The sequence below is a fragment of the Artemia sp. Qi Xiang Cuo genome, chromosome 17, assembly GCF_049724085.1.
Source record: "Artemia sp. Qi Xiang Cuo chromosome 17, ASM4972408v1, whole genome shotgun sequence".
In the NCBI taxonomy this organism is placed as follows: Eukaryota; Metazoa; Arthropoda; class Branchiopoda; order Anostraca; family Artemiidae; genus Artemia; species Artemia sp. Qi Xiang Cuo.
The window spans coordinates 17,399,620-17,411,636 of record NC_142810.1 but is presented as its reverse complement, the minus strand read 5'-3'; the positions used below and the strand labels follow the sequence as shown (position 1 = coordinate 17,411,636).

The 12,017-nt window shown below is 34.2% G+C and overlaps 1 protein-coding gene across 1 annotated transcript in view; it reads left to right on the top strand.

The window, feature by feature from the left end:
- The window catches only part of LOC148941962 (uncharacterized), a 176,939-nt gene that overhangs the window by 128,718 nt on the left and 36,204 nt on the right, over positions 1-12,017 (top strand). The window contains exon 6 of the mRNA XM_089103617.1: positions 11,022-11,221. Coding sequence (XP_088959743.1) covers positions 11,022-11,221 — 200 coding nt within the window. The remainder of the gene's footprint in view (positions 1-11,021; positions 11,222-12,017) is intronic.

The following is a 12,017-nucleotide window of genomic DNA, read 5'->3' as shown; positions in this document are numbered from 1 at the left end:
GCAAGAGTTGGTTTATTTCAGAAGTGTTTGGTCGTGATTTACCATGTCACAGTTACATTTTCTTGATTTTTCAAAGTTCATTTTGAATTTTTTTCATTGAAAAGCAAGAGTTGAACTATTTCAGTAGTGTTTGGTCGTGTTTTACCTTGTCACAGTCACATTTTCTTGATTTTTCACAGCTCATTTTTAATTTATTTCGTTGAAAAGCAAGAGTTGGAATATTTCAGTAGTGTTTGATTATGGTTTACCTTGTCACAGTTACATTTTCTTGATTTTTCAAAGATCATTTGAATTTCTTTCGTTTAAAAGCAGGAGATGGAATATTTCAGTAGTGTTTGGTTTTGGTTTACCTTGTCACAGTTACATTTTCTTGATTTTTCAAAGTTAATTTTGAATTTCTTTCTTTGAAGTGCAAGAGTTGTAATATTTCAGTAGTGTTTGGTTTTGGTTTACCTTTTCACAGTTACATTTTCTCGATTTTTCAAATTCAATTTTAATTTCTATCGTTGAAATGCAAGAGTTGGAATATTTCAGTAGCGTTTGGTTGTCGTTTACCATGTCACAGTTACATTTTCTTGATTTTTCAAACTTCATTTTGAATTTCTTTCTTTGAAATGCAAGAGTTGGAATATTTCAGTAGTGTTTGATTGTGGTTTACCTTGTCACAGTTACATTTTCTTGATTTTTCAAAGTTCATTTTGAATTTCTTTCGTTAAAATGCAAGAGTTGGACTATTTCACTAGTGTATGGTTGTGGTTTAACTTGTCACATGTACACACATGTATACACATGTACACACATGTGCTTATCATGAGTGCTCATGATAAGTTAACCTAACCTTTTCCGGTGAGTATGGTTAGGTTAGACTAGATTCAGTTAGGTTAGATTAGACTAGGTTAGGTTAGCCTACGTACGCTTCACTGAGGTGAGCTTAGGTTAGGTGAGAGACATGCGAAAAGTTAGGTGTATGATTAGGTTAGGTTAGGTTAGATTAGGCTAGGTTAGGTTAAGTTAGGTTAGGCTAGGTTAGCCTACATACGCGCGCGTACGTAGGCTAACCTAGCCTAACCTAACTAACCCAACCCTCGCCTAATCTAACCTAACCTAACCTAATCATACACCTAACTTTTCGCATGTCTCTCACCTAACCTAAGCTAACCTAAGTGAAGCGTACGTAGGCTAACCTAACCTAGTCTAATCTAACCTAACTGAATCTAGTCTAACCTAACCATACTCACCGGAAAAGGTTAGGTTAACTTATAATGAGCACTCATGATAAGCACATGTGTGTACATGTGTATACATGTGTGTACATGTGACAAGTTAAACCACAACCATACACTAGTGAAATATTCCAACTCTCGCATTTCAAAGAAAGAAATTCAAAATGAACTTTGAAAAATCAAGAAAATGTAACTGTGACAAGGTAAACCACAACCACACACTACTGAAATAGTCCAACTCTTGCATTTCAAAGAAAGAAATTCAAACTGAAGTTTGAAAAATCAAGAAATTGTAACGCTGACATGGTAAACGACACCCAAACGCTACTGAAATATTCCAACTCTTGCATTTCAACGATATAAATTCAAAATTAATTTGAAAAATCTAGAAAATTTAACTGTGACAAGGTAAACCAAAACCAAACACTACTGAAATATTCCAACTCTTGCACTTCAAAGAAAGAAATTCAAAATGAACTTTGAAAAATCAAGAAAATGTAACTGTGACAAGGTAAACCATAACCAAACACTACTGAAATATTCCATCTCATGCTTTTCAACGAAAGAAATTCAAAATGAGCTTTGAATAATCAAGAAAATGTAACTGTGACAAGGTAAACCATAAGCAAACACTACTGAAATATTCCAACTCTTGCTTTTCAATGAAAGAAATTCAAAATGAGCTTTGAAAAATCAAGAAAATGTAACTGTGACAAGGTAAACCACGACCAAACACTACTGAAATAGTTCAACTCTTGCATTTCAATGAAAGAAATTCAAAATGAACTTTGAAAAATCAAGAAAATGTAACTGTGACATGGTAAATCACTACAAAACACTACTGAAATAAACCAACTCGTTAATGAAAAAGAAATATAGAAGCAAAGAAAATTTAAAAATAAATTGACTTTTGTTTTTACAAGGTAAAAAGGAACAACACACTTTTGAAATAATCAAAATCTTGCATTTCAACGAAATAAATTCAAATGAAATATGAAAAAATAATGAAATTTAACATGTGACAAGGAAAACAATAACAATACACTACTGAAATATTCCAACTATTGCATTTCAACTAAAGAAATTCAAATGAAATTTTAAAAAATCAAGAAAATGTAACTGTGACAAGTTAAACCACAAGTAAACACTACTGAAATATTCCAACTCTTGCTTTTCAACTAAAGAAATTCAAAATGAACTTTGAAAAATCAAGAAATTGTAAATTTGACAAGTTAAACCACAACCAAACACAACTGAAATATTCCAACTCTTGCATTTCAAATAAAGAAATTCAAAATGAACTTTGAAAAATCAAGAAAATGTAACTTTGACAAGTTAAACCACAACCAAACACTACTGAAATATTCCAACTCTTGCATTTCAAATAAATAAATTAAAAATTAAAATTTAATAATCAAGATAATTTAACTGTGACAAGTTAATCCAACAAAAAAAGCAAATTAAATAGAAAAAATATTTAATTTCAACTAAAGAAATTAAAATTGAACTTTTAAAAATCACGAAAATGTAACTTTGACAAGTTAAACCACAACCAAACACTACTGAAATATTCCAACTCTTGCATTTCAACGAAATAAATTCAAAATGAACTTTTAAAAATCAAGAAAATGTAACTGTGACAAGTTAAACCACAACCAAACACTACTGAAATATTCCAACTCTTGCATTTCAACGAAAGAAATTCAAAATGAACTTTGAAAAATCATGAAAATATAACTGTGACAAGGTAAACCACGACCAAACACTACTGAAATATTCCAACTCTTGCATTTCAAAGAAAGAAATTCAAAATGAACTTTGGAAAATCAAGAAAATGTAACTTTGACAAGGTAAACCAAAACCAAACACTACTGAAATATTCCAACTCTTGCATTTCAACGAAAGAAATTCAAAATGAACTTTTAAAAATCATGAAAATGTAACTGTGACATGGTAAACCACAACCAAACAATATTGAAATATTCCAACTCTTGCATTTCAATGAAAGAAATTCAAAATGAACTTTGTAAAATCAAGAAAATGTAACTGTGACATGGTATACCACAACCAAACACTAGTGACATATTAAAACTCTTGCATTTCAAATTAAGAAATTCAAAATGTACTTTGAAAAATCAAGAAAATTTAACTGTGACAATGTAAAACCACAACCAAACACTACTGAAATATTCCAACTTTTGCATTTCAACGAAAGAAATTCAAAATGAACATTGAAAAATCACGAAAATGTAACTGTGACAAGGTATACAACATCCATACACTATTGAAATTTTCCAACTATTGCATTTCAATGAAAAAAATTCAAAATATACATTGAAAAATCAGGAGAATGTAACTTTGACACGGTAAACCACAACCAGACACTAGTGAAATATTCCAACTCGTGCATTTCAATGAAAAAAATTCAAAATGAACTTTGAAAAATTAAGGGAATGTAACTGTGACAAGGTAAACCACAATCAAACACTACTGAAATAATCCAACTCTTGCATTTCAACGAAAGAAATTCAAAATGAACTTTGAAAAATCAAGAAAATGTAACTGTGACAAGGTAAACCTCAACCAAACACTACTGAAATATTCCAACTCTTGCATTTCAACGAAAGAAATTCAAATGAACTTTAAAAAATCACGAAAATGTAACTGTGACAAGGTAAACCACGACCAAACACTACTGAAATATTCCAACTCTTGCTTTTCAATGTAAGAAATTCGAAATGAGCTTTGAAAAATCAAGAAAATGTAACTGTGACAAGGTAAACCACGACCAAACACTACTGAAATAGTCCAACTCTTGCATTTCAAAGAAACAAATTCAAAATGAACTTTTAAAAATCAAGAACATGTAACTGTGACAGGGTAAACCACAACCAAACACTACTGAAATATTCCAACTCTTGCATTTCAACGAAAGAAATTCAAAATGAACTTTGAAAAATCAAGAAAATGTAACTGTGACAGGGTAAACAACAATAACACACTACTGAAATATTCCAACTCTTGCATTTCAACGAAAGAAATTCAAAATGAAATTTGAAAAATCAAGAAAATGTAACTGTGACAATGGACACCACACCCAAACACTTCTGAAATATTCCAACTCTTGCATTTCAATGAAAGAAATTCAAAATGAACTTTGAAAAATCAAGAAAATGTAACTGTGACAAGGTAACCCACAAGCAAACACTATTGAAATATTCCAACTCTTGCATTTCAACGAAATAAATTCAAATGAACTTTGAAAAATCAATAAAATGTAACTGTGACAAGGTAACCCACAAGCAAACACTACTGAAATATTCCATCTCTTGCTTTTCAACGAAAGAAATTCAAATTGAACTTTGAAAAATCAAGAAAATGTAACTGTGACAAGGTAAACCACAACCAAACACTACTGAAATATTCCAACTCTTACATTTCAACGAAAGAAATTCAAAATGAACTTTGAAGAATCAAGAAAATGTAACTGTGACAAGGTAAACCACAACCAAACACTACTGAAATATTCCAACTCTTGCATTTCTACGAACGAACTTCATACTGAACTTTGATAAATCAAGAAAATGTAACTGTGACAAGTTAAACCACAACCACACGCTACTGAAATAGTCCATCTCTTGCATTTCAACGAAAGAAATTCAAAATGAACTTTGAAAAATCAAGAAAATGTAACTATGATAAGGTAAACCACAATCAAACACTACTGAAATATTCCAACTCTTGCATTTCAACGAAAGAAATTCAAAATGAACTTTGAATAATCAAGAAAATGTAAGTGTGACAAGGTAAACCACAACCAAACACTACTGAAATATTTCAAATCTTGCATTTCAACGAAAGAAATTCAAAATGAACTTTGAAAAATCATGAAAATGTAGCTATGTCAAGGTAAACCACAACCAAACACTACTGAAATATTCCCACTCTTGCATTTCAACGAAAGAAATTCAAAAAGAACTTTGAATAATCAAGAAAATGTAACTGTGACAAGGTAAACCACAACAAAACACTACTGAAATATTCCAACTCTTGCATTTCAATGAAAGAAATTCAAAATAAACTTTGAAAAATCAAGAAAATGTATCTGTGACAAGGTAAACCATGACAACACTACTGAAATATTCCAACTCTTGCATTTCAATGAAAGAAATTCAAAATGAACTTTGAAAAATCAAGAAAATGTAACTGTGACAAGGTAAACCACAACCAAACACTACTGAAATATTCCAACTCTTGCATTTCAAGGAAAGAGATTCAAAATAAACTATGAAAAATCAGGAAAATGTAACTGTGACATGGTAAACCACAACCACACACTAGTGAAATATTCCAACTCTTGCATTTCAATGAAAGAAATTCAAAATAAACTTTGAAAAATCAGGAAAATGTAACTGTGTCATGGTAAACCACAACCAAACACTAGTGAAATATTCCAACTCTTGCATTTCAAAGAAAGAAATTCAAAATGAACTTTGAAAAATTAAGTGAATGTAACTGTGTCAAGGTAAACCGCAACCAAACACTACTGAAATATTCCAACTCTTGCATTTCAACGAAAGAAATTCAAAATGAACTTTGAAAAATTAAGAGAATGTAACTGTGACAAGGTAAACCATAAGCAAACACTACTGAAATATTCCAACTCTTGCATTTCAATGAAAGAAATTCAAAATGAACTTTGAAAAATTAAGTGAATGTAACTGTGACAAGGTAAACCACAACCAAACACTACTGAAATATTCCAACTCTTGCATTTCAATGAAAGAAATTCAAAATGAACTTTGAAAAATCAAGACAATGAAACTGTGACAAGGTAAACCGCAACCAAACACTAGTGAAATATTCCAACTCTTGCATTTCAAATAAAGAAATTCAAAATGAACTTTGAAAAATTAAGGGAATGTAACTGTGACATGGTAAACCACAACCAAACACTAGTGAAAGATTCCAACTCTTGCATTTCAACGAAAGAAATTCAAAATTAACATAGAAAAATTAAGCGAATGTAACTCTGACAAGGTAAACCACAACCAAACACTACTGAAATATTCCAACTCTTGCATTTCAACGAAAGAAATTCAAAATGAACTTTGAAAAATCAAGAAAATGTAACTGTGACAAGGTAAACCACGACCAAACACTACTGAAATATTCCAACTCTAGCATTTCAATGAAAGAAATTCAAAATGAACTTTGAAAAATAAAGAAAATGTAACTGTGACAAGGTAAACCGCAACCAAACACTACTGAAATATTCCAACTCTTGCATTTCAAAGAAAGAAATTCAAAATGGACTATCAAAAATTAAGTGAATGTAACTGTGACAAGGTAAACCGCAACCAAACACTACTGAAATATTCCAACTCTTGCATTTCAACGAAAGAAATTCAAAATGGACTATCAAAAATTAAGTGAATGTAACTGTGACATGGTAAACTACAACATCACACTAGTGAAATATTCCAACTCTTGCATTTCAACGAAAGAAATTCAAAATGAACTTTGAAAAATTAAGAGAATGTAACTGTGACAAGGTCAACCGCGAACAAACACTACTGAAATATTCCAACTCTTGCATTTCAATGAAAGAAATTCAAAATGAACTTTGAAAAAATCAGACCTTTGGAGGGGGAGGGGCCGGGGGCAGGGGGTCGTTCTGTGTCTCAATGCACAAAAAAAGTATAAAAAAATGGGGAGGGAATGGGGGGGGGGGGAGAGGGGAGTAGGAGAAAGAGGGAGGAGGAGGAGGGAGGAGGTGGGAGGAGGTGGGAGGAGGAGGAGGAAGGAGGTGGGAGGAGGAGGAGGGAGGAGGAGGAGGAGGAGGAGGAGGAGGAGGAGGAGGAGGTGGGAGGAGGAGGAGGAGGGGGGCCGGGGGAGGAGGAGGGAGGAGGAGGAGGAGGGAGGAGGAGGAGGTGGGAGGAGGAGGAGGAGGGTGGCCGGGGGAGGGCCTTTGGGACCTCGTTGGTCCTTTGGGAGCTCGATGGGCCTTTGGGGGGGCCCGGGGATGGCCGTTGAGGGTCTGGGGTGGGCCTTTGGAGGCGCCGGTGGCCCTTTGGGAGCTTGGGGGACCTTTGAGTGTCCGGGGGGGCAGTTGGGGGCCTGGGGGGCATTTGGGGACCGGTGGAGGGCCTTTGGGAGCCCGGTGGACCTTTGAGGACCGGGGGCTTCCTTCGGGGTTGGGGTAGGAGGATTGGGACCCTTTGGGGTTGGGTTAGAGGACCTCACAACACTGTTCAAATGAAACTTGTGTATTATAACGACCACACTCAAAACCTCCTCCAAAATCTCTTCAAAATCTTCTTTTAAAATGTCTCTATCTGTTTCGCCGAAATAATCCCATAAAATGGATAAAACGGTTTCGCCCAAATAATCCCTAAACGTAAATTCAGCGTGTTCCTTTGTTATTGGCATCTCTGTGTTAACGCATTTCAAATTAATATGAAACCTTCTCGCGCGCTAAAACAATTCATCGCTCAGATGTTTCTTGCCTAAGTGTTTCCATGGCCTTTGGTTATTAATATCCTTTGGAGTTCGACCAGTAGAACTGTTCCCGAGGCAAAGACATTAATGATTTTGGATCTATTCCTGGAAAAATGTTTCTATGTGAAAATTTTTAAAGTCTGACAGATGATGTCATTGATTGATTGATCTGTCAAGAAAGGAAAATTAATTTGTTGTTTCTAAGGGGAATTATTGATTCACGATAGGTGAATTGAGGTCGACAGCACAGGTGTTCTGACTCGTGACAGCACCACGTGGTTTATGGTTTTCCAAGTGACAAAGTTCCTGTTTTTCAAATTCTCACTGACAAAAACCATAAAAACATACATAAATGTGAGAAAATTCCTGTTTTTCAAATTCTCACTGACAAAAACCATGAAAAAATACATAAATGTGAGAAAGTTCCTGTTTTTCAAATTCTCACTTACAAAAACCATAAAACATAAATAATTTGATTTTGACATCCGAGAAAAACATCAAATAAATAGACCAACACACATAACCATCAATGAAAACAACAATAAATGTGACAAAATTCATGTTTTTCCAAGTGAGAAAATTCCTGTTTTTTCATTCTCACTGAGAAAACCATAAACCACGTGGTAATGTTCGGAGTATAAGATAGCTCTCTACTCACTGTTAATTATCATTGATACTTTTGATGCAATTTCTTTGGTTTGAATCAAAGGTAATTTCAAAATAGCATCATGAAGATAACGGTCATTCAAAATCTAATTACAATATCAATTCTGCGTACAAATTTTCATTAGAAAATCTTTCAAAATAAATTTTTCTAGTCCACCGATGGAGTCAAATCATGAAATGTTAAGAGGAGTGTACTTTTCAATATCGAATGGGGGTCAAATTGATCTTTTTTTTTCGTTTTCCAATAGAAATACCAAATAAGGGTATTTTTCAATGAAAATATTGATGTATTTTAAGGTATAAGAAATAAGGAGCCAAGGAGGTATTTTATTTTCAATAAAAAACCTCAATATAACGAATTTTTGGAAAACTAGAGCATCGGTTAATCTAACCAACCAAAGCTAGACTTGTGCCCTTTTAAATTCTTTCCCTTCAAACAGCTTCTAATATCCAGAGAAGAAGCAATATTTCTTTTCAAGCACATTGTTAAGTTAGGCGCAATTTTTCAAATAATTATTCACATGTGTCGTTCAATTCGAATTAGGTAAATGATGAAGGCTTTGTTGATCGTCATTTAATGACTGATTAGGTATTATCTAAGTACTTCTCGAGAAGTGTTTCGATGTATCGTGTCAAAATGATAAATGAACCTTTTTCGTTTTTGATAGATGACGCATTGAGTAAAATGGAAAAGGTGCAACCTTTTTTCTGATAGTGTGAAAGTTTGAGACCTGAAGACTCTCTGGTACTTCAAGAAATAGTATATACTAATTAGTGCTTGTTTTTCCAGATGGGGCATATGTGCCCCGTTTAGGCGTTTTTAAAATGGTGTCGACTCGATTTCTTAAGATTAATGCATTTTTCAAACCAAATTTATTTCAAAAATCGGGAGTACAGGAAGCATAATCTTTACTGTATAGGAAGCACAATCTGTACAGGACTGTACAGGAATCACAATCTGTACAGTCCTTCCTTTACAGGAAGGACTGTACAGGAGTACAAGAAGCACAATCGGGAGTACAGGAAGGACTGCCTGCTACGCATTTTTGTTATTATTGCTACACTATCTTACTCCATGTGCCCCATGGTAGGAAATTGGATTGATGCTCTGCTTGGCAATATGGGGCTCAGGGATTGATCTCCAATGTAGCGAGGCTGGGTGGCAAAGTTCCTAAATATTCCTGTAAAAAAAGACCCGCAACTGAAACGTTAATTCAAAGCCTTATGTGCCAGCAATGGCTCTGGATGATCTTTTTCTTTTTTTTTTTATCTTATACAAAGTATGTGGTAACGTCATCAAGGTAAAATTCTGGCAACCATTGAAAGGATTTTATTTGTCCTCTCAGTCTAAGAGACAAAACCGACGGGTAGTATACCATACAATTTAAACATAAATTCAGTCCATAAAAATGATCTGTTATTATAGACGGTTCATTTAATAAAAATAACGGCTATAAATATGTTGTATTTGCATATTATCAATTAGGGTGCTGGCCAATCGATTCTCTTATGGGAAGAGGGATGGGGTGCGTTGGAACCCAAAAGATGTTCTAGGCTGATGTTTCTAAGCTTCTTATGGGATTCGCTTCCCGATAAAATTAAATACGAAGTTTGACTTTTTGTCCCCAACGCCGTAAAAACAACCGCTCAAGCACAAGTACGTACAATCATAGGTACTTTCAGTATAGCACTATAAAACGTTAGCATAAAGACGGGGGTCGAGGAGGAGGTACCCGCCATAAACCGAATAATATCTATTTGCTTTTAGTTTTGGCGTCGGTCTTTACTTACATTTGAAAAAAAAAAATATTTATTCTGATTGTAAAATGCCATAAGAATTTTATATGTTATTTGTTCGTAATTGTGAAAGATTTTTTAGTTTGAAAACTAATCTCAGCCCATGAACAGACACGCGCGTAAGGAAGAGTGGGGATGATTCTTAAGTGATTGTAACTCTTCCCAACATCCTATTGAATTTCTTTTACCTTCCCACCTTGTTATCAGATTAATGTCTTAAAAATAAACTCTCAGCCAGCTGGCAGGACTTGATGAAGTAAACTGTTCTATCATCGTCTCTGTCAACTCTCTCTCTCTTCCTGTCTCCATATTCTCTTTTCTACACTTATTTCAGTAGAGTTCACGCTGTCATTTAATTTCATTATATTTGCTGATTTATTTGTAGAAGTAGGGCAGTAGAATAACGAAAAAGAATATCACACCAAATACAACCACTTATTAAATGAGCTCCTTTCTCTTTTTTCTTCCTCCCCCCTTTTGCCAGCTTGCCTTCTCCCTCGCTTACATGTTCTTTACCCCTCTCTTTCTGTTTATCTCCCTGTGTGTCAGTATAAAGTTTCCCCTCTTCTCTCTCTTTCTCTCTCAACGTTTTTTCTCTGTGTTGTGCTTGCAAAATTAAAGTTTGCTGTTACACTTAATTTCTATGCACTTGAAACAGTAGGAGATCAGTGTAACAAAGATAAATGTCACCTCCCTCTGCATAGACTTGATACATAAACATTTTCTCTCCACTTTTCCACCTCTTCCTATTGTCCCCCCCCCCCTTATCTGTTTTTCTCCTTTTTCATTTTCTTTTATCCAAGAAGAAGTTGACTAATTTAGGCTCTATTTCAGCTTGGCAATTCAGGCAGTATCCGTTGAGAGACGCAATCCACTCACCACATTTTCTGGAGGGAAGCAAGAGTTTCTTTGTGAAATCGGGCTTTTTAGAAGACTTGCTGGGACTTCTTTATTCTCCCAGAGAGTTACAAGTGGAAGCTTAGTAGACCTTGGGGAAGAAGTACAACTAAGGAGCATTGTCCGTTCTGGAGATGGTGAGTTCGGAACAATTATTACCACAACGAGCGTAAATTATTAAGAAATTATGGTGACCAAACTCCCCATGATTAAGATATTTATCATAATCGTCAAATTCAAACTAATGGCGAAAAATATAAGCAAAGCTAATTTAAACTTAAGAATCTCCTAGAGAGTCACAAGCAAAAGTTCAGTCAACCTTGGAGAGGTTCAACTAGAGAGCATCGGTCTATTTGGAGATTAAATAAAAAAAACAAGTTTTTTTAACTGAAAGAAAGGAACGACGTTAAAACTTAAAACGAACAGAAATTATTCCGTATATGAAGGGGGCTGTCCCCTCCTCAACGCCTCGCTCTTTACGCTAAAGTTTTTTTATTGTTTAAAAAAATAGAGTTGTGAGAAAGTCAAACTTTAGCGTAAAGAGCGAGGCGTTGAGGAGGGGACAGCCCCCTTCATATACGGAATAATTTCTGTTCGTTTTAAGTTTTAACGTCGTTCCTTACTTTCAGTTAAAAAAACTTGTTTTTTTTATTTAATTTTTGAACGTTTTTGAATTAATGCAGGTTTTGATTGTGGCTCACCGTACATGAATAATTAAAACAAAATTTCATATTATTTGGTTAAATGGCTTTCTCGAAACTTGTTTAATTTTATTTACGAACGTTTTTATTAGTAATAAATATACGTAACTTAGAATTAACTTACGTAACGAACTTCTATATTCATAAAATTTTAACACGTATATTAAGGGGTTCGCCCTCTAGTCAATACCCTGCTCTTTAAACTATAGTTCGAATTTTTTTTTCCAGTTCT